We start from the raw sequence: 24627 nt of genomic DNA on the forward strand, positions 1-24627 counted from the left end.
GACCGATCGATTATTACTTGCTCCCCTTAGCCTTCGATATCAGTCGATAATTGCAAGCGCAAACGCGTGACCATTTCGAATTTTCATATAACTTTATTAACCAAAACTTTCAACGATCGTTGTTATTTACAAATCAATTGTATATCAAATGATATATTTTATAATTGTATCAAGACAATGTTTATTTGTCATTTGCATCGACAAATTTTATTAACTCGCGAATGTTTTGTTTGTTTGTAATTTTTTTTTGTTTACTATATATTTCTTGTGTTTTTTTCTCTTTCTTACTTTCAACAGGATAGGAAGAGGACGCATTTGCGTGACGCGAACGCCACGCGCAGCTGCGACCTTCGTCGCCCTTGTCCCACCGGTTGTATGCCATACGAGTGATACTCCTCGTATTCATCATTTTCCCGAGCGACGCACTTAAACGTGGTGGTGCTGTTGGCTGCTGCAACGACGACGACGACGACGTTTATCCTATTTTTCCTTTATCATTTATTATTTTTTCTCATTCTCTCTTTTATCTCTCATCAAATCTTTTCATTACTCTGTCCTCTAACACTCTTACACCGTCTCCTCCTATATCCCTTGTACGTAAGATATTTTTTCTAATTGATATTTAATCTGTTGAAAAGATACAAATGAAGAAAAAAAGATGCGCCCACGCACACGTTTAATTCATAAACGAAGATAATTGTTTTCGTCAATTTCTTATTTTTTTGTTTTTGTTTTTATAATTTATCTTTGGCAAAATAAAAACAAAAAAAAGAAATTACGATAGATAAAGATAATAACATTTGGTGAGAGATTTAAGAGAACAAGTTTTCATTGGTAGAATTAAGTGAAAGGGGGTGATAAAACAAAAAATAAATAAAAAAGGAAAGAAATAATAATATAGAAAATTGTGCGGTGCGCTACGGTGTGGTGCCAGTGCGGTGCGGTCCCAGTGCGGTCCCAGTGCGGTGCAGTGGCGGGCAAAGTAAACGGCGCCGTGCGTACGGCGCTGTGCGTTGATAGACAGCGCAGTTCAGTGCAGTTACATTCAAATTTTATCGAAGTAGAAGAACAAGCAGAAGAAGCAGAAGAACAACAACAACGCATTTTTCTTAATCAACAATTACGTGATACTAGTCTACGAAAGAACAGGGATATATTTAAAAAGGAATATACTGATCTAAAAAATCGGTGAGTTATAGTTGTGACGTATACTTTTCATTGCATTTACCTTTGACCTTCTCGCATGACCTTTTCCAATGGATTTGCCGTACTACGTGCTATTCGGCGGGGATGTCAAACGAGTCAAATCATTTTTTATCTTTTTTTTATTTTATTTCTGTTCTCTCTCTCTCTCTCTCTTTCCTCTTTTCTCTTTCCTCTTTCTTTTCTATTTTTGTTTTTATCTTTTAAAATAATTTTCTGTTTTTTTTTTTTTTTTTTTTTTTTTAAACGATGACAGTAATTTTTCTTGTCTCTTTTTCAATTTTACAAAATAACAAAAATCAATACAAATTACTATTATTTTATTCAATGATTATTATCCTTATTTATTTGTTAATTTTTTTTACAATTGTTTATAATAATAATAATAATAATAATAATAATAATAATAGAAGATTTTCGTTGCTATTAATGTGAAATAAAATCAAATCAAATCAAACTAAACAATTAACAAAATTAAAAACATAAAACAAGCTTAAATCTAATGCGAGGATGATTTTATTTGAAATTGCGCGCGCACTTTAAACCCGTCGCGAAAATTCTTGACTTTGCGCCATCCAGTATAGGTTATTTTTGAGCTATTTCAATCACTATTACAGATCCTCGTCGTAAAACAGAACATATATATATATATATATATGTATATATGTATATATAATTTTGCAAATGTCTTGTTTCTATTTTTTGTATCTACTTTCTCCCACTTGTATTTCTCGAATGAACATTAGGATTTAAAAATATGTATCTTTGTTTAAAATCTAATTGATCTACATACACATACACACACACATATATATATATATATAATAAGAGTATTCAAGTATGAAACGTACACAGATTAGTGACGTCATTGTTCACTCTATAGTATCAATTTAATATTTAATAATTATTATCGCGTGGTTGTATTAATATTTCATTCATCGTTAGTGTCAATTAAATTTCTTCAATACTCGATAGTATCGAATTTAAATAGTTACCCCCTCCTCTCCCCACGTCTTCCCACCCCTCCCCTCTCCCTTCCCCAACCATAATCATATTATTTATCAATACTCATCGTGTTGACTTTGATACATCCTGTACATTTTACGAGAAAATAAAAATTAAAAATAAAAATAAAAATAAAAATAAAGAAGAGAGAATTTTTTAACGCTCGCAAAAAAAAAAGAAGGAAAGAAAAAAAAAACAAGGAGGTGAACAATTTTATTCGAAAGTATTTCGAAACGGAACAATGGACTCGGTTAACGTTAATTGTGAATTATGGTCAATCGTCACACGAACCCAACCCAAGTAAGTTCAGCAACGTAGTCCTCGCTTGGTGTAGTTGGTAAAATTATTCCTTGCTAACTACTTAGGATAAAACGAATAAAAAGTTTGTGCTTTTTTATCGCGTTAAATTTTCATCGAATTTAATTGAAACAACATATAACCGATTGCTTTGTTTTTTAATGTAAAAATTTACTTTGAAAATATTAATTAAAAAAAAAAAAAGAAGAAAAGAGAAAAGAAAAGACACCTCACAAACTTTTACTTTAATAATTAATAAATAAAAATATAGGTATATACTATATTTTAAAAGATGTTAGCCGCGAAAGCCACTATAGTGGTGCATGGTACTGGAAGATGGCATTTGTGAAAGCCATCATAATGGCGCGTCGTATTGGAAGATAGCATCTGCAAAAGCCACTGTAGTAGCGCATCGTACTAGAAGATAACATTAGCGAAAACCACTATAGTGGCGTATCATACTAGAAGATGTTATCCACGAAAGGATAACTTCGCGGACTACAACGCGGACATTAGGTTCACCTTCACTCTAATATTACTAAAATAAATTTTTGGTAATAATTAAATATGAAATATAATATATAATTATATTTATATTAAATATATTATATTCAATATATATATATTTATATAAATAATTAAAATTTTGGTATTTAAAAAAAAAAGAATAAAAAAACCATCAGTTATGCAATTTCAAAGTTAAAATTTTTGGTACAATAAACGTACGAGTTTGGATTCACTAGGATAAAGTTATACTATAGTTTAACCTTTTAGGTACTATGCGCCACTTTAGTGACTTTCACGAATGCCATCTTCCAGTACGACGCACCACTATAGTGGTTTTCGCTAAGGTCATCTTCCAGTACGATGCGCTACTACAGTGGCTTTCGTGGATAACATCTTCCAGTACGATGCGCCACTACAGTGGCTTTTGTGGATAACATCTTCCAGTACGATGCGCCACTACAGTGGCTTTCACAAATGCCATCTTCCAGTACGTTGCGCCACTATAGTGGTTTTCGCTAATGTCATTTTCTAGTACGATGCGTTACTACAGTAGCTTTTGCAGATGCTATCTTCTGGTACGATGCGCTATTACAGTGGCTTTCGCGGATAACATCTTCCAGTACGACGCGTCATTATGGTGGCTTTTATAAATGCCATCTTCCAGTACGACGCACCACTATAGTGGTTTTCGCTAATGTCATTTTCTAGTACGATGCACTACTACAGTGGTTTTCGCTAATGTTATCTTCTAGTACGATGCGCTACTACAGTGGCTTTTGCAGATGCTATCTTCCAGTACGACGCGCCATTATGGTGGCTTTCACAAATGCCATCTTCCAGTACCATGCACCACTATAGTGGTTTTCGCTAATGTCATCTTGCAATACGTCGCGCCACTACAGTGGTTTTCGTGGATAACATCTTCTAGTACGATGCACCACTATAGTGGCTTTCGCGGATAACATCTTTTAAAATATATTACAATTTTATTTATTAATTATTAATGTAAATTGTCTAATGATAAGTTAAAGTATTTTGAAGAAAATATTTGTCCTTAAGTTGACAAATTGAGTTAAAACATTCGGAAAAAAATTGTTCAGTTCATGTTCCCTCTTCTTTCTCGTTTGTTTTTGTTTTCATTGTTATTGGTTAATTGAACATCTTTGAAGATGAGATGGAGGCATCAGAGGCAAAAGATATTTACACGTCTCAGCAGATCCGCTGACTCCGGTCGAGTGAGTGCAAGCGGTTATCAGTCGCGAGGCTTACGTGCGGTTGCTATGCGATATGGAAGGGGCTTTTCGAGTCACCTACTAGTTCGACCAGTCAGAAGTCAGTATGCGTGAACCGGCCGGTCGTGCTGGCCCCTTTTCTGTTTTCTCGTTCGTGAACGTTACGTGCTTTTTCCCCCCTTCCCACCCACCAACTTTCCCACCTCCTCCACGAGCCCAAAAATTGCAATACTTGTTATTACTTTTGTTTCGTCATTTGTTTTAATTTTTGTTGTTGTTTTGTTTTCGTTGGAATTCCAAATTTTCGTAGTACTCTAATCATAGTACTTCATTTTTTGTTGTTTTTTTATGATGACGATGAAAATGACTATGACGATGACGATGATGATAGTGGTGGGTGGGTAGGTTTTGTTAATCTTTAATTAAATTTAATTAAAGATAATTGACTTATTAAAGAGAAATTATTTCATTGATTGGATTAATTGTTCATTCATCTCGGTGACGATGAATTTATTGAAAGATAGTAAGATTATTTTGATTGAAATTTGTTTATAGATTTTTTGATGAATTGATGGATCCGACAGGATTGTTGTATTGAATGTCAATGAACTCTCGGTAATATCGGTGTACGAAAAATTTGTACACCATCGAAAGTGTGACGGTGACGGTGACGGTGACAGTAACTGTGACGTGGTTCGGATTGGATGACAAGTACTATGATTTCTCGTTGATTTTTATTTTCTTGAATGTTTTTTTTTTTCTATTCCTTTCCTTTCTTTCTTTCTTTCTTTTATTTACAATCTATCCGATAAACTCGGTGTATTTTTATTTTATTTCCCCGTTCGTTCGGAGTTTATCAATTACACGAGTATCTCTCATCGTGCAAAAAAAAACAAAAAAAAAACTTAAATTACCAATAAGGAAATTACTTTGTTCTCCGTTATTGTCTTTTTTTTTGTATTCATTGAATTTTTTTTCCGCGCAATGAAATTTCTCCTACAATTGGGGGATTTTACGAGATATCAAAAATAAGCTTGGCAAGAGGAACAGAAGAACATTGTGGACCAAAATTCAATGTGAAGGAAACAAAAAAATAGCAAAGCAAGTAAGCAAGCAATCAACCAATCAAAGGTGGTCCTCCTGCTCTTCTTTGACTTTAAACGCATATTATTCAACTCAGAAAAAGAGGGGGAAAATGATCTTAGCGCCTACGATGGAAGAAAATTCGAGTATCTTCGAGTCGGGAAAATTGAACGGACATAGTATGACGGTAATTTGTCTTCTTCTTCTTCTTCTTCCTCTTCTTTCTCTTTCTCTTTCTTAAGTCGACCCTGTATGCGATCAAGTTTCTAAATATACACCAATGAAAGTTCGAAGTCTCGATTGGGAGAGGGGGGATGGGGCGGAAATGAAAAGGTGGGAGGATAAAAATACATCGGTTCATTTTTCTCTACGTCTGTCGACCATTTTCTTTTTTTTTTTTTTTATTTTAAACATTTTATTTCAAATTTTATTAAACAATATTTATTATTAATTATATTAAATATAATATAATATTTATTTATTTATTTATTTATTTACTTACTTACTTACTTACTTACGTGTTTTAAGACCTTTGGTTTGTAAAATTAATTTTCAGATAAAATTATATAATATATTAATGATTATAAATAATATGAAATTGAGTGTTTTCATGCCAAATACATAAATAGCTATTCGTTCAAAAAACTTGACCAGTTGTCACCGATAGCGTAATTGGTAGAGCAGTTGCTTGGAAATTGAAAGATCGTAGGTTCAAATCCCCCCATTCCTAAGTTTTTTTCAAGTCCAGCAGGTTCCAGTTTTTTCTTAATTAATCCCATCAATGCATTAATTTTAACCAAATATTTACATAATTAAATTTGAACCTTGTAATAATTAAAAATTATATAATTATATTATATAATCTGTAAAAAAATAATTTTGGGTTTTAAAATCCCCCCACCACAATCTTCTCAATATTCCAATTTCTTCCATTAGGTTCCAGTTTTTTCAAGAATAATAAATCCTTCAATGCATAAATTCTCTAATTAAATATTTACATAATTAAATTTGAACCTGTAATTATTAATTATTATATAATACTGTATAAAAGAATTATTCTGGGTTTTCAAATCTCCCTCAATCTTCTTCTCCCCCAGTTTTTTCACGAATAATTCTACCATGTGCTGCATATGAATTATAATTAAAAAAAAATGCTTAACCAGTTATTTGCATAATTAAATATTGAACCTGTAATAATAAATTAATTATTAATTATTATAATCTGTATATAATTAAAAAATATTTCATTCGAATATCCCCTCCAACATTTGTATTTCAACTCCGCCCAATGAATGAATATTTCACCGTGAACCCTCCCGAAGGTCGCGTCGTTGATGATTGACGATGCACTCTCGGTTGTTGGCGGCCAAAAGATAAAATTGCGATTTTTTCTTTAAATGCCTTGACACCGAAAGGAAAAATCTTTCTCTCTCTTCTTTCTCTTCCTCTCTCTCGGGTGTGTTTGCTCTTTAACCTTGCTTCTTTTATAATCTCCCATTACTTTTTTTTTCTTTTTTTCATTATTATTCTCTCCAATACGAGATATTTAATTTACTTGAAATATTTCATGTAAATATTATACTTATATTATCATTAAGAATAATTATTAATAAATCGCGATCTTTCAATTTTCGTATATATCCGTGTTGTGTGTGTGTGTGTGGCCGTGTTTGCATGAGGTGAACGCCAAAACTTGTAGAGCTTTCCTCATCATCATATTTCGTCGAGTTATGTATGTGCATATGCGTATATGTATGTGTACGTGTGTATTTTGTACGTAGCATTTCGCGAGCCCGAAGAAAGATTCTATTTGCGTCTTACAATCAGCCAACGAGGAGAAGTAAAGAGAGAAAGAAGTAAAGAAGAAGATCTTCTTCTCTACTTTTGTCTTCAACTACTCATCGTTGGTTAGTTCGTTCGTTCGTTCGTTCGTTCGTTAGTACGTTAGTACTCGTGTTATATATCTTACATATACGTTCTTTCTCTTTCTGATAGTGTGAGAAAGAAAAAGAAAAAGAGAGACAGAGAGAGAGAGAGAGGAGACACTTTAAAACGGCAGAGAGTGCCATTGCACATTCGACAGGTGCGCTTACGCCAGTTTTATTTCTCTTCCTTCTTCTCAAACGAAAGGGCAAATCATTTTTAGAAATTAATTATATATATATACAGTTAACTTGTATAAATATAGATAGATAGATAGATAGGAGGAGAAGGAGGAGGAGGAGGAGGAGGAATATAGCAATGTTAGTTGCTTAAATACTCACTTGACTTTTCTTCCGGGTTTTTTTCCTTTTTGCGTAACAACGTTGCACATTGCTCGATAGAAGATCACGAGTAGTAGTAGTAGTGTGTATGTGTGTGTTTATATGTGTGTATATTTGAAGTATGTTTGTTTGTTTATAGATACAGTTACAAATATTTTATATAGTGTTATATTTTGATTAGTTACATTCTAATGATTCGAAACAGAATGATTGCATCATTGTTTGGTTAAGTTAATTAAGTGATAAGAATGTATAATAAATTGTTATACGATTATCATTTTCATTATTTATTATCGTTTATTATTAATTTGAAATATATATATATATATATATATTTTTTTTTAATTAAGTAAGTAATGTCAAGTATATGAAACAAAAGTTTTTCATTAAACAAAATTATTATTATTATTATTTGTGTGTGTGTATGTGTATGTTTGTGTACTTTGGTCTTACATGTAATCCATTCATGACACGAGATAACGTAAATTGATAAGAAGGAAAATAGTAAGTTGTTTGGAAAAATTCAATTACTATTTAAACTAACTTTAAATTATTAAACTATTGAATTATTTACAGTTCTATTAAATTATTATTTTACATTGTTATAAATAATGATTGGTTTGATGAATTTTTAAAACGCGTATCGTTTAACCCTTCGTCTCGTTTTCAATATTATTTCTTTTTATTTATTTTCTCTTTCAGATTTTATCTTATCGAAAACTCTTCTTCTTCTTCTTCTTCTTCTTCTTGTTCATCTTATTCTTCTTCTCTTAAATACTTTGCCGATGTTTTATACTTCTTACTTTTTTCTTTTTCTTTACTTTCTTTTTTCATTTGCAGTAGTTGTTCTAAGTGAAGCGTTAATAGCCCTGATAACCTTACGTATTGTTTTACGATTACGATTACTTAGGGAGTAACAATCGCTAGTATTATTAGTATAACGTTTCGTTATTTGCATGACTTCATCGTTGCTTTTTCCATTCTTCGTCATTTTGTTGAAATTACAAATTTATTATTATATTATTTATTTATTTTTTCTTTCTTTCTTTCTTTCTTTCTCTCTTCAATTATGAATAAATTTATATTCGAATATATAATTGATAAGATACAATTATTTATTTATTCATCAATGGTTTGGTTTATTCATTTCATACTTCTACGGGCTTAATATTCAATAAAATATTTCAATCAGTAATTCCTGAATAGCTCAGGCGTTAGAGACCCACTTCTGTCTCCCTTTACAATTACCAGCATCGACAGATCGAGTCCCAATTGGTAGCTACATCTTATAATTCACTTGTCACGAGTCTCAATTAAATTATTTAAATAATTTATAAATAAAGTATAATATTATTATTTTATTATAATGATATAAAATTTTAATGAGAGTAATTATTCCAATGAGTGTAATATTTATAAATGTAAAATTACGTGGATTTATTGTTTAAAAAATATCAAAGAAAAATGAATGAATTATACGTTGCAATCATTTCGTACTCTTCTACAGTCTTAATGTTCAATTAAATATTTAAATAATTTATAAATAAAATAATAATATGATTTAATAATATATTATATATAATATTAAAAATTAAATTATTCAATTAAAAAACACAAAAATAATTATATATATATAATAATAATAATAATAAAATAATATATTATATTACTGTACATCTTAATATAAAATTTAATGATATATATATCATATTAAAAATTGAAATATAATTAATATTTAAATATAAATACTTAATTATATAAATATAATTGAATATAATTAATTCATTTCAATTTAATTATAATTTAATATCTTAACCCTTTGCACTCGAGACCTTTTTAGTTTGCCCTTACCAAGTGCAGAAACATTTTACATGTACTTTAAAGTCATTTATAAACAAACAAACGTATACAAATAATAATCAAATTTCACCAATTTATTTGATTTTATATCAAAAAACAACAAAATTTGAGAAACATTATACTTTATAATTAGTTTTTGTATGATATTTTGTAAAACAATACCCAAAATTCATCCTAGGTGTTTATCAGGACACCTATCTCAATAATATGTTACTTGTGACCTACCTCCAGGTGTATTACGAACAGAGCAAACCTTACAGTCCCTTTTCGACCCTTTAAGTATTATCTTTAAGTATATCTTAAAAGAAATATCTTATCACAGATCGTTAATAAGCAGATAGAGTAACAAAAGATTTGAAATTAGCTGTCGGGCGCCGTATCAGCGCCGTCCGAGTTGTCACCTAAATCTGCCGAGTGCAAAGTTTGAATTTTATTTAAATTAAATATAATTTAATTAATTAGTTATATCTTATCTTAATATATATAAATTACGTGTCACGTTGTTTGTTCGCAATGGACTCTTAAACTACTGAACCGATTTTAATCAAATTTTGCACACTGTGTGCAGTTTCATCCAACTTGAAAGATACAATAGTTTATATCTCAATTTATAATCGCAATATTATTTTATTGCGAATTATATTGTGTTTATTAATAAAGAGTCATGATTATCTCTGTTACTTTGATAAGATTCTAACAGATGGCGGTATAAGGTAATTCGTTGACTTAAAGGACGTGTGTATCGGACTGATTGTGAGCCACAGCAACGTGTGGCGGGGGAATATTGTTTAAAAATATTGAAAGAAATGAATGAACAATACGTTGTAAAATTAATAATTATTTTTGACATATTCACATATCTACAAAATTATAAACATTATTATTCATAATTTTATTTACTTACAATTAATTATACTTATACTAGCGTGTCTACGTGTACGTACGTTTTTATTATATTAACAAGATTACACGTGTGTGTGTGTGTGTGTGTGTGATCGTATAAATGTGTTTGTAAACTAGCATGATACATACGCGCACTGTTTTTCTTCTCATGCGAATTGTAGTCTCTCGCCTTGAATTTTCATTAAGTCTCTTCGTAATACGTCAAACAAAGTATACACATATATGTATATATACATACATACATATATATATATACATATATTTATTATTACCTTACTTGATTCACATCAGTGAATCGTTAAACTTGACATTGGCAAAGTATTTCACGTAATTTGTTTTGAAATTTGATAAACTTATTATTGTAATTCCAAGTTTACAAAAGTGATTTTATATTATTTATTTAATATATTGTTAAAGTTAATTGGACATTTTATTAAAACAAGATAAAATATAAGATAGAAATATTGACATAATTTACAGGATAAAAATATTTACATAAACACAGTTTCTGTTAGAAAATTTGTTCAAGTGAAATGAATGATTTTAACGAGATATATAAAGATCTTTTTTTCTTTTTAAATTATTATCAAATAACAAAATGAACAAGTTCAAGGTTTTATCAAATAATTTCTAATCATCAGTGTGATATTTATGGTAAATAAGATAATAACATATATAGATCGATTTATTGTGTGTAGCATAAATAAATGAACTATTTAAAAATCATTAGTGTTTGTGTGTAGAAGATAATAAATAGAATAACTAATTATAGTATCACATATCACGAAGGATGTTAGGTTAGAATCGTTGTTTCATTGTCGGATAATATTTATTTAATATGATTATTATTTTAATAATTATTAATAATATAACGTAATTATTTCATTAATATCATTGTTAATATATATATATTATTAGAAATAATAATGTTATTATTTATAACGTTAATAATGTTATATTATAAATATTACGTTATTATTTATGTTAATTATATATATTATATACGTTAATATATATATATTATATTATTAATAAATAATATTATAATATATATATATGTAGTTAGATATGTTATATATGTTAATATATATAATATTTTTTAGATATTATATTATATTTATATGTATGTATAATATTTATTAAATATATTATTTTATAATATCATTTAATATTATAATATTATTTAATTGTATATATAATTAATTAATATATAATTAAATATTATAGTATTATAATTAAATTTATAATTTAATTTATAATATTATATATCTATATATATATATATTATATTACGTGTAGAAATAAATTGATTTATATATAAAATGTTGAAATAGATTTTCATTATATATATATATATAGGGTGGGTCAGAACATTTTACCATTTAGATTTACATTAATATTATTACGCGTAGCAGACAATGTTTCAAATGGAGTTGAATGGCTTTGAAAGGGGGTTCATACTGATGATACATTTTTTTTGTTTTGTAGGTGGACGTGTAAAGGATACATGAAAGTCATTAATGTTTTTTTTAAACGGAATCATATATTTTCTATTGCATCATGGGATGCTCCTTCATAGTATTTACAAAAAAGTAATAACCTATTTATGTAAAAAAAAAAAAAACAAAAACAAATTATTACTTTAGGAGGTATTTTAATTTTTACGTCTATTTACAAAAAAGAGGTTCAATGTGGCGACGATCATTTGCATCAGTACACTGTCTAAATCGAGAAATTAATGACTCATTAATGTTTTTTAATGTATGTGATGTTATTTTCTTACATTCATTGACGATACGATCCCTCATATCGGCCATTGTAGTCGGAGGCTTAGCGTAAACTTGATTTTTTAAGTAGCCCCATAAGAAAAAGTTGAGGGGCGTTAGATCTGGTGATCTAGACGGAAAATGAATGGGCCCACCCCGTCCTATCCAACGATATATATATATGTGGGACGAGTGCCTCCATGCCAAACTTATTGGGCATTCCTGAGAAGGATTGGTCGGTGGACCCTGGATAGCTCAATTGGTTAAAAAGAGCAGCCGCCCGGGAAAGCGAAAGATCCGTGGTTCGAGTCCCCCCCGGTTCCAGTCAGTTCAGCGGTTCAATTTTTTTCACGAATCCCACATATATATACATATTATTATTAAATTAATATAATAATATAGTTACTACTAATATAAATAATATTTAATAAATAATAAAACAATAAATATATTATACATTACATACATACACGATATATCGTATATATAAAAATCATGTTAATATAATAATATAATATTCTATACTATATATATATACAGTACAATATAATATACTATAGTATATACTATTATATTACAAATAATAAGTTTATTTAATATATAAATTAACCTTTTAATATAAATTATAATAATTAATAATATACATTATATATTATAATATATTTAATAATGAATATATTATACATAATAGACACATACACGGTATCGTTAATACATATATATGTATATTATATTATATTATGTATAATTTACATAATACTTAAATAACCTTGCTCAATCATCAATGATGATCGATAAGACGTAATTTTAAACATAAGAGAAACAGAGAGAGAGAGAGAGAGAGAGAGAGAGAGAGACAAACACACTCAGAGAGAAATGTTTTATTTGCATTAACAGATACCGGTTAAAGTCCTAATCTATTTGAAACAACAGCAAAACTTAATCGTAAAAAAATGAAAATGAATATTGATTATTATTATTATTAATTTGATATAAACGATCATTTTTTTATACGTTATTATTATAAAAAAAAATGTGAAATATTTTCTTACAGTAATATTCCGTTAAATGTTGAAAACAAATGGTTGGGTGGTATTTATGACATGCCAGACAACGACAACAACTACGACGACTAAGAAGACAACTACATCGACGACTACTACGTAGACATTTTAAAAGTACGAATCACGTGTACGGCATGTAGGCGTACTTGACTAAGAGCCAGACGTATTTATACCGCTCCACTTTTCTCGTGGTCGACGTTATGTATCGAATACAGTCAGCTTGTTTTAATTTTTTTTTTTCTTCTGTCTCTTTCTCTCTCTCTCTCTCTCTCTGTCTCTCTCTCTTTCTTTCTTTCTTTCTTTCTTTCTCGTTAAAGAAGGTTTTCGTTGTTTATCTTTTTTTATTTTTGATCATTTTGTTTTTCCCTAAATGCGAAGTTTTAGGTAAAATTTTGACGATGATGGTTGATTTACAACTTGGCATGCGGGTAACGTATTTTTACGTTTCTCGTAGTCTGTCACTGGAGAGCGGATCACGTCAATATACGTATTTAATAGATTTATGGTGGATAATTGAGTAACGTATAATTACAATACAGTGAAGTGGATAAAGCGTTTTGTTATATATATATATATAATGATGAATTGTACATTTTTCAATGTATATGTTGTATATAATTCGACGAAGACTCAAAAAATAAGGTAGAAGAAATTTTTGATCAAATTGCAGCGCGATTCATGAAAAATTGCCCGCTGCACGCGTAAATTGACGGCCAAGTATACCCGCATGCCAAGTGTTAAATGGATTTTATAATTGTTAGGTTTAATTCCAAAATTTGTGCACTTATTCTATTGCAAGTGAAATGTTGATATTAAAAATGTATGAACCTTTTTTTTTGGGATTCACTCTAATATATAATAGGGTTAACCTAAATTTAATTTACAATTATTTGAATAATCAAATGTTCGTGAATTTTATTTTGTCACCTTAGAACGTGCAATTTCATTTTTGAAGTCAATTAAATTACTTTATATGCAAGTGAAATGTTAATATAAAAGACCCCACGAACTTGTTTGGTTCCTAACCTAATATTAGGGTTAATCTAAATTTAATTTAAAATATAGGGTGCATCACAACAATTCGCGAATTCATTTTGTTACTTCAGATATGTGCAATTTTTCTTTTTTTTTTTGAAGTCAATTAAATTACTTTATATGCAAGTGAATTGTTTTAAAAAAATCCACGAACTTTTTAATTCCTAATCTAATATTAGAATTAACCTAAATGTAATTTACAATTATTTAAATAATCAAATGTTCGTGAGTTTTTTTTAACATTAATATTTCCAAATTAAATTTCACAAAAAGTACACAATCCATTATACAGTTTCAAACTATCGAAATTTTCAAAAGAATAAACGCAAATAACTTTTGTTTCCCTTTAACAATTGATTCAACGATAGAACGATTAATACTGACAATTATATTTGATATTTCAGATCAATACGGGTAATCGGGAACAAAAGGAGTTGGACGAGTCTAGGAGTTCGAGTTCGAGTTCAAGTTCACAATTGGACTTGGACGAGAGCTCGGTCAAGGATTCATCCTCTATTAACATCGATAAAACACCAACAGCACCAACGATAACAACAACAACAACAACAACATTCGGTGATAGTTCGAAGAGTAAAAATATAGAAGAAGATAAAACGTTTGAGATGAGCAGTAGTACAAACACGGCAGGTACCGAATATGGAAGAGGACGAGGTGGTCACGGTGACAGTTCATGCGGATTGGTTGGTTCTATATTTTCCGGTGGTTGTCGTGGACGTGCTGAAGCATTTGCCAGACGTCTTCATCGACGGCTTACATCATTGGGTAACGCCGATGATAATTCGGAAAGTTACAAAACCCCATCATCGGTTGCTGGTGCATCGGTTATTACAAAACCGATAACACGCGAGGTTGCTTCATGGTTGCATGGACCTAGCGAAAAAACAACAACCAATTCCGTTGCCCCTAACATTGTTAACAATCCAATCGGTGCTCGAGTCTTTCATCGACAACCGCGACATCAAGCGGATAACAACGAGCTTTACTACGATTTCGATGATGATTTAGATGATTTCGAACAGGAACCCAGTTCACCCGGTGAAGAAGTTACGGCTGCCGAATTGGCAGATTTATTGGTTAACACGGAAATACTTAAAACCAATCATCATGATACTTGTCATTGTTCACCTAACGGTCCTAGATTAGGAATCGATCAAGATTCCGAATCGGAATGTATTTACGTATCACCGGTAAGTGGTACTTCACCTGTCAGTGAATCATCTGAAATTTATTTCGATCCAGAATCATCAGACGTGGAAAAGAACAAAAACGAGGTTTATTTCGATCCAGTTACAAGTTCGGAAAGCGAACAATTGATATCCAATAATTTGGACGATGTTTCTTCCACGATAAAAGGACAATTTTCTTCATTCAGTAAACCATTGGAAAATATTTCTATCATTTATCGCGAGGATTCATCGGATTCCAGTTTATCATCGAACAAAAACAAACCCTTGAATAGGTTTCGTTTCGATAAAACTCGTCAAAATAAAATCACTGTAAAAGATGCTACTACCTTCAGTTCTGAAGATTCGTTGAACGGTAGAAGTTCGCGCGAGACAACGTCACCAAGTCACGAATCACTTTGGAGTACGTTTGACGATGATAGTACGGTTTCCCTGAAAGATGATAACACATCTAAAAACAATTGCAATTATTTACGCAAATGTCTGATCAAATCTCATTCGGATTCCGAGATACCGGACAACGTGATCAGAACATTTGCAGCGACCAATACGTTACCATTAACTGTTGAAAAAAACGAGGATGATGATGATGATAATGATGATGATGATGATGATGAAGGATACGACGTTAATGATTTTCCAAGTGTATCGAATGAACGAATTAACATTGATACGATTGAACAATCGGATTCTTCTAATGATTTTATCAAAGATAACAAACCTATTGCAAACGTTAGCACAGAATTATCGGATACTATTAACGATGACAGTAGTCCTACCGAATTAGAAACAGATTTAGAAGATTCCATAACTATACCGGAAATTATAGAACGGGATGAGTTTGACCACTCGATTTATGCTAGCACGTTAAACCTAAACGATGAACTCATGGTTGAATGTACCACGGGTAAAAGACTGACGGAAAAATCGGATAATTTAGCAATTAACGAGGTTACTTTGCAAATTGATCATGTAACAGTATTAGACGATAAGGTAAACGAGAAAACGTGTGATTTTCTTAACAAAGATAAAAAATGTAACGGCAGTAATCAAGATGACAGTTCAATAAGCAAACAGAAAAAATGGTTGGATGAAGGAAAAGAAAAAGAGGAAGAGAATGAGGATGAACAGATTGAGACTGAGACTAGAAAAAGGGAAGGAAAGGGAAAGGTTACTACGGAAGATGAAGAGGAAGAGGAAGAAGAGGAAGATGAAGAACAATTAAATGGCAGACCACGAAGGATTAGGCGTAGTTCATCGTTGAAAACTGGCAAGACTCCACCTGGTACACCTGGTAGAAAAAAAATCGTCAGATTTGCCGATGTCTTAGGATTGGATCTTGCCGATGTACGAACATTCTTAGACGAGATACCAAAGATACCAAATTCCGCGTATAACGATTTGATTTACGACGATAGTTTTCAAAAAGAAAACAGTCCGTTGAATTTAAGTTTGTCCACCACGAGTTGGGACAATCGTAGTGGCTCCTCCGTACCTAGAATTGCTGATAGAACATTGGTACCGTTGTTTCAACAACCCGCTGGTCTTTCGAATTTTCTCGATCTCATCAGAGAACGTAAAGTATGTTTGGAAAATGTTTTGGTACAGGATCCTATAAGTTTAAGCATTCAAGGTACGGTTAGAGTTCTCAATTTAGACTTTCACAAATCTGTACACATCAGATATACATTGAACTCGTGGAAAAATTACAGTGATTTGCAAGCAACTTACATATCCAATTCGTGCGACGGTTTTAGCGACAAATTTTCATTCGTACTTTATTGTCACACGTTAACGATTGGACAGAGATTAGAATTTGCCGTACGTTTTCAATGCAAGGGTACACAATTTTGGGATAACAACGATGGCAAAAATTATTGTTTTCAATGTTTACCCGTATCAACAAGAGTACAATATGTACCAATAGCTACGAGAGAAAAACAAAGGGACAGAGACTGGTCACCTATATTTTATTGATCCTCTTTTAGATTATTATATATAAAATAATAATGTTTATATTTTTAAAAACAACAAGTCACTTACTGATTTTGGGTTCCTAATCGTTACATAAATGTTACATTACCCTCTGAGAGATTATATTTAATAATAATAATAATAATAATAATAATAATAATAATAATAATAATAATAATAATAATATTAATTAAATCGGGTACAACAACGTCTTTCCCAATATTCAACAATTCAATCAACGACGACGATGACAATGTCAATTATTATTTCCTGCCAATTTCTGAACAATAATACTAAATACTCAACTAATCGTCCAATCAAATCCGTAAATATTTTTTCAAAAATTCTATGTCATATATATATATATATATTCGTAAAGAAAGACTGACAAACCGAGAAGAACAAATATCAAATGTTAAAAGGAAAGTTATTTTGCGTTTTTACTAGAACGAATCGATTAAAATAAAACAAGAGAAAATAATGTAAAAAAGAAAAAGGGGTTTATACTCTTTGTCAAGTGTTACCAATCTGACAGCTACGAAGTATAGTTGTTTTTTTGTTCTTTACATTTTGTTTTGATTGAAAAAGCACATGCAAAACAAAAATATCTTTTGTTTTATGATAAATGTAAGAAGTTCAAAAGCAAACCCCTTTTTCAAATAAATCGTTCATAATACACCTTGGGGTATGATATGTGCGTGCGTGCATGTGTGTACTCGTATCTTTCTGTGGCAAGGTTTTCAATGAAAATGATTTGAACGAAACAATTGTTAAACCTATGATCATCAATCCGAAGAGGATAATCTTAAAACCCCATTACTATGACAATATTATTAAACATCGATAATTTAAAAGAATGTAAAAATTTTGTAAAATTTCGTTCGTTATCTCGAACACACACACACACACATATTTTTCTTTTCAATTATTTTATCGGTAAATGTTCCATAAAATTGTGACGCGTATATTAAATAGACGAGAGTATTACAATTGAATGACGTATTTTGTTTAAATGCAAATTTTAAGATAGTTTTTATGGGAAATATGATGATGAATGATGATGACAATGAATTGTATATTCAATTTTATTATATAAATAATTGTTTTCAATTTTAATGACTAAAATCTATATATTGTTAATTAGATCGTTTATAAAAAGTCCATGCAATTTTTGTTTTATAAATAAATATACAATTTTATGTTTTTATTATTAATAACACACTAGACATGTTTAAAAACCTAATGTGGGCAAATTATACTATACTTTGTTTAATTCGAACGCAAGAACAGAGAGAGGAGATTAGGAAGACAATTTAAAGACTGTGTGGTATACATAAAGAACCTTATGCATATTTATAATCGGTTATATTTATTATCTAGATGATAAGATATATTATATCTAATAGCGAATACATAGAATCTAAATTTTGTCGTTTCTTTTTATATAGGCAACAGTTTGGTTTATTTATAAAACTCATTGTGTCTTAATTAAACGACAATTTATATTATCTGTCTGATCGTTATTAGATAATTATAATTATTATATTTAGATAAATATAAACCGATTATTTATATACAAAGTTTTATTTATAATCCCCAACAGGTCCTTGGTTGTGTCTTCTGACCCTCTGTCTGGTGTTCCTTGCGTATTATTTGTTGAGATTCTTAAACCGACTGAGAATTCGAATTACAGAAAGTATACTTTCTTTTTCTTTATTATATATATTAATTGTGTGTAGGAAATTAATGATATAATTTGGAACTGTTGTGAACTGAAAAAAATCTGTTACCCCTAGGGGGATTCGAACCCACGATTTTTTACTTGTTAAGATAAAAAATGATCACTTTATCCACTGAGCTATCCGGAGCTCAGAGTTAACTGACCCACGAATATGTATTTATATATTTGTTATGAAACTGTTTGATTTCATACATAACACACACACACACACACACACACACACATATATATTATATTGTAATTGCAGGCTTTAAAAAAATATCCGTTGGATCGAGGATTAGTACAAAGAGTGTTTTATGGTAGTAGAAATATTATGTTTGTATACTATTTTAATATAATTATAAATATAAAAAAAATAAAAATATGAAGAAGAAGACAAAAAAAAAGAGGAAATATATATTCACACACATACATACATACACACACACATATATATATATATAGAAACATATACACAATATTATAGATGAGCGGATTCAAAAGAAATAAAATATATATATATGTTTACATAAATATATGCCATATATGGGAGAGAGAGAGAGAGAGAGTGAGAGAGAGAGAGAGTAATAGAGAGAGTGGGGAGGGGGATGAAGGGATGAAAAGTTTCATATTATATTCTCGAATTTATATTAGATGAAAATAATAAGATAATGTATAAATTTGAGATGATTGAAGTAAAAGAGATGGAAAAAACGGGATAATTTATTACATAGGTAATCGTAAACAATTTTTTTTTTGTAAATAAAATATATAATATATTATTTACGTATAAGTATATATATATATATATAAAAAAAAAGAAAAACTACAGAAAAAAAAAATAAATCGTATTTATCGTCGTATCTTTGTGCAAGGTTTATTAGTAGGTGGTTTGAAAAGTCATTTTTTGTTTTTCTTTTATAAAAATGAAGATAATTGTTGCTTCGAACATCTCTTATGGGAGAAAATGTAAAAAAGTGTTCAGCGTTTTCTGTCAATAACAATTCAAAAAGCTTCCAGAATGGCGCTGGTGTAGACACTTGGTATAGTATGAATGTAGCAATTGTAAATATAATTGTAATTGTTTATTTCTCAATCCTATTCTAATAATATTTGGCGCTTTCTTTAAAAATTCACCATGATGCTAATGTGGCGCCACCTCAATTGGTTACTTCTACCCTCCATATTCGAGATTAAATCTACATTTTTTGAGTTGTCATAAATAGTTGAATTTGATAAATTTAATCTCTCATCGATCTCATGTGTTATTATTTGTCAGTTTTGCATCAACTAATGCGCCATTATTACGTCAGCAAAAAACGATGCGACTTTTCGAATCACCTAATGAAAAAGAAAAATGAACAAAAAATAAAAAAAAAATAAAAAGGAAGAAGAAAGAAAAGAAAAAGTAAGGAATGAACACAAGAAGAAGAAGAAGAAGAAGAAAAAGATGAAGATGAAGATGAGGATGATAATGAAACGAGAATAAACAAAATGGTGTTTTAATTGTATATCATTATTGATTTTTCAAATGACACGACAGACGGTTTAAAACGAGACCACCCTGTGATATGCTTTTTTCGATATAAAAAAAAAGAGCGAATTATTTTTATTAATCTTCGACACATAGAAACAAAACAAAAATAAAAAATAAAAATAAAATAGAAAGATAAAAAAGCAAAAAAAAACACACACACACACATACACACGAGCGAGCCGTGAAAAATTCTGAACAAAAAGTTCTTTTCCTATTTTTATTTTCCTAATAATTGCAATTGTTTGTCGAAAGAACGAAAACAAAAAAAAAAAACAAAAAAAAAACGAAAACGATAAACGAAAAACGAAAAATGAAAAACGAAAAACGAAAGTACGAAATTAATAAAAATTGCGTAAAAATTAGTCGTTTAACGGAAAACATTTTGAAAAAGAAAATTATAAAAATAAACACACACATACATATACACACAAAAATGTATATACAATAACTAAACGAAAAGAAAAAAAAAGAAAAATAAAAAGAAGAAGAAGAAGAAGAAAATAAAAATCCCCTTTTTAAAAATATGCAATAGTAATGAATAAAATGTTAATAATTAATTTATAATATCGACATAACTTCCATTTTTTATCAGACAAAGAATGGCGTTTCTGCGACTGATAAGTGCAACACACCTTTCATGGAGTTTTTTTTTTTGCACTCTTTGCAATTGTTCAACGTATCTATTGGATTTTGCTCTCAATATTACCTTTAAAAGGTTCATCAAAGTCGGAAATACGTTCCCTGCACTCGGTTCATCTTTTAAGATCGTATCTCCAGAACGGAATTTTACAAATCAATTTCTAACTGTCCTATCAGTTATCCAGTCCTGCACTGTATAAGCTGTATATTTTTTCAGTTGCCACCTTAGTGCTATTGTCTTGTTTCAATTCCTAAAGCGTTACATGTTGAATATGCACTTTTTGAAGTGAAAACTTCTTTAGAATGGGTGTGATTTGAAACAATGTAACGGAGCGGTAGGCGGCTATCTAACGGAGCGGTGGGAGGCGATGAAACGGCCGCGATACTAAATAAGAAGAGAATACAATTATCCTACAGCAGATATTTTTATTTTGTATTCGTCTCATTCTCTCGAAGCTTAGTTTTATTGAAGATTTCACTTCTAACACGTGTGATCTTTACTATCCATTTCAGTGGTTAAGAAAAACGGTTAAATGTAACATTGACTGCATAAAAAAAGTTGACAGAAGACTAAACTGAATCCTCATCTATACAGTGATATCGAAAATCCGTTTGTTTCGGTGACTTATAATAGGTAAATACGAAAAATAGATTCTACATAGCCGCATCGAAAGTTACTTATGACTCGACCTAATAATTAATCGTTATATATAAGATATATATATATATATATCTACATTCAAATATAAAATTAATTATTAACAAAAGCGCTTATTCAGAAGAGAGATAACGTGTTATTTTTTAATGTTTTTTTTGTTTACGTATCTCTTGGATTACGGTACCATAAATAAATAAAAGAAAGAAAGAAAGAAAAATATATAAAATATTGTATAAAAAGTATATAATTTTTAGTCAAGACTGATTGTGCAATAAACAACAAACATTTTGTCCTCTTTAACGCGTTACAATACAACAATAAACTGAATAATAAAATTACACACATAAATATATATATATATATATTTTTTTTTTTTTCAAGAAAGAATAAATTTATAGCTCGGTGCCATTACACGTTAGAAAAATCATTGCAATAAGTATAGAGTAACCTAAATCAAACATCTTTTATCAATGATATATTTATTATAACAAATGTCTATAAATCTGTTTAAATATATTATTATATTTTTTGTTTATTTTTTTTATTTAATTTAATTTAATTTGAAGATCTAACATCTAATATTTTTTTTATATAATTTTATGATGGAAGAATATTGATGTAATTAAATAATAATTACAAAAATATCAATACTATTATGAATATACTTTTATCAAAAAAAAAAAAAAAAAATATAAACATATATAAATTAATTTCAATAATTACAATTTAAATGCCTAACATATTTTTTAGATAATAAAAATTAGTTCAATGATTCACTTTTCTTCTTTTTGTTTTGTCTTTTTATTTTTGTTTTTGTTTTTTTTTTTTTTTACCATAGACATTTGATAAAAAATAAAACAAAAAAAAAAAAGAAAAAGAAAGAAAAAAAATACATTATCCATTAGAAAATCTAACCTTCGTTAGAAAATGATTAACAAACGTTTAACGTGCCTAGAAAATTATAATGTTATATGATATTGAAAAAAAAAAATAATAATAATAATAAAATGAATGCGTAAACAAGAATTAAAAAGTATTATAATTTACGAAATGTTAACGAGTAAAGTATAATACATTATTCATTCATTAACATTAATAATTTAGGTATATTATACATCATAAATATATATACCTGTATTTTCTGTATTGTTGTACTATGTGCTAATTAATACAATAATAGTTATTCAACTTTAAACAGCTTTTTTCATTTTTTATTTCATTATTCGTTAGTTCCTCCAAAAAAAAAAAAAAACAAAAAAACAAACAAAAAATAAAACAAAATAAAATGACACCTTATTCATCCATATGTTTCCTTGTTTTATTTATTTAGGAATTCTTTAAGGATGTTTGAGAAGTATACGTAAAATGATAATGAAAAATTGAACTAAAATATTTGTCATTTGAGCCGTTTATTTTGAAAATGATCCCACCACGTGGCATAGCAATTCGACCTATTTACTCTAATTTTGAATTTAGCCACCAGATAGCGTATTCAAGTGCTACAGATCCCACGTGACGTAGCAATTCGATTTATCTACTCTAATTTTGAATTTAGTCACCAGATAGCGTATTCAAGTGCTAGAGATCCCACCACGTGGCGTAGCAATTCGACCTATCTACTGTAATTTTGAATTTAGCCACCAGATAGCGTATTCAAGTGCTAGAGATCCCACCACGTGGCGTAACAATTCGACCTGTCTACTCTAATTTGGAATTTAGCCACCAGATAGCGTATTCAAGTGCTAGAGATCCCACCACGTGGCGTAGCAATTCGACCTGTCTAATCTAATTTTGAATTTAGCCACCAGATAGCGTATTCAAGTGCTACAGATCCTACGTGACATAGCAATTCGATCTATCTACTCTAATTTTGAATTTAGCCACCAGATAGCGTATTCAGGTGCTAGAGATTAGAAACCCTGTAGGAGGGACGCGCCATACATATTGCTGGGATTGGGAACATTGGAAACATCCTAGTTGTTTTTATATATATTTTTGTTTCAAAATCAAAATTAATTTCAAATATATAGTTGTTAAGTTATTAATAAACATTATTGAAATATAATTAATAGTATAGAAAGGGTTAAATGGATAAACAATCGAACGAATTGTTACCTAAATGATAATTAAAAACTAATTTGTCTTTTTATCTTCGTTTAATTTTCACAACACAATTAATAATTTAACAAAGTTAATTAAAAAAAAAAAAGATCTAATATACACATAAATGGTTAGACTAATTTGTATAAATAAAAAAGAAACAAACTACGAATGATCAATAATTGTTATGAAATCTTTCAGATCTAATGATTGGCAGTTTTCGAAGATTTTTTTTTTTTTTATTATATCTTCAAGGTCGAAGAGAATGAAGTACTATTCTCTGTTTTTTTTTTTTTTTTTTCTATAAACGATTATTCATAGTTATATCGTGATTGGTAAATTTTAATGCTCGCAATTGTCTGTACAATCGTTGTTTGCAAAATTGATAAAATTCTACCTCACGGGTAAAATTTTGACGAACGATATCCTTGATTTCCTCGCTAACGGGTGGCTTGAAAAAATTCCGATTGATACTGGTGAATGCGTGTGTTTGATCTAAAAAAAAAAAAAACAAAACAAATTCGAATTATTTTTATGAAAATGATTGATAATAATTAATTAATTAATGTTAAAAA

At 29.5% G+C, this 24627-nt stretch overlaps 2 protein-coding genes across 11 annotated transcripts in view; one reads left to right on the top strand and one right to left on the bottom strand.

Annotated features, from left to right (window-relative positions):
- Positions 1-419: 419 nt before the first annotated feature.
- Positions 420-20806, top strand: Gbs-76A (Glycogen binding subunit 76A). Of its 4 annotated transcripts, none has more exons than XM_089173914.1 (2): positions 420-1188; positions 14624-20806. In XM_089173914.1, the coding sequence occupies exon 2, from the start codon at positions 14843-14845 to the stop codon at positions 17399-17401; it is 2559 nt and encodes an 852-aa protein (XP_089030040.1). In that variant the 5' UTR covers positions 420-1188; positions 14624-14842; the 3' UTR covers positions 17402-20806. The 4 variants fall into 4 exon arrangements, with proteins under 4 accessions (XP_089030040.1, XP_015178159.2, XP_089030039.1 ...); XM_015322673.2 differs by lacking the exon at positions 420-1188 and adding an exon at positions 4410-5349; XM_089173913.1 differs by lacking the exon at positions 420-1188 and adding an exon at positions 5357-5514.
- pip (heparan sulfate 2-O-sulfotransferase pipe) overlaps positions 20689-24627 on the bottom strand; it is a 29657-nt gene continuing 25718 nt past the window's right edge. For all 7 annotated transcript variants that reach the window (XM_089173918.1, XM_015322749.2, XM_089173917.1 and 4 more), the window contains one exon: positions 20689-24547. In XM_089173918.1, the coding sequence (XP_089030044.1) occupies positions 24354-24547 (194 nt within the window). In that variant the 3' untranslated portion in view covers positions 20689-24353. The remainder of the gene's footprint in view (positions 24548-24627) is intronic.

This window comes from Polistes dominula, unplaced genomic scaffold (genome assembly GCF_049000335.1).
Source record: "Polistes dominula isolate Pdom_NZ unplaced genomic scaffold, Pdom_raw_medaka contig_75, whole genome shotgun sequence".
NCBI classification, from domain to species: Eukaryota; Metazoa; Arthropoda; class Insecta; order Hymenoptera; family Vespidae; genus Polistes; species Polistes dominula.

Bases quoted from the DNA above. Each gene is read 5' to 3' on its own strand.
- Gbs-76A (XM_089173913.1), top strand. From the start codon at position 5,440: ATGATCTTAGCGCCTACGATGGAAGAAAATTCGAGTATCTTCGAGTCG. The intron at 5,515-14,623 runs GTAATTTGTCTT...TTGATATTTCAG, and splicing joins TGAACGGACATAGTATGACG to ATCAATACGGGTAATCGGGA.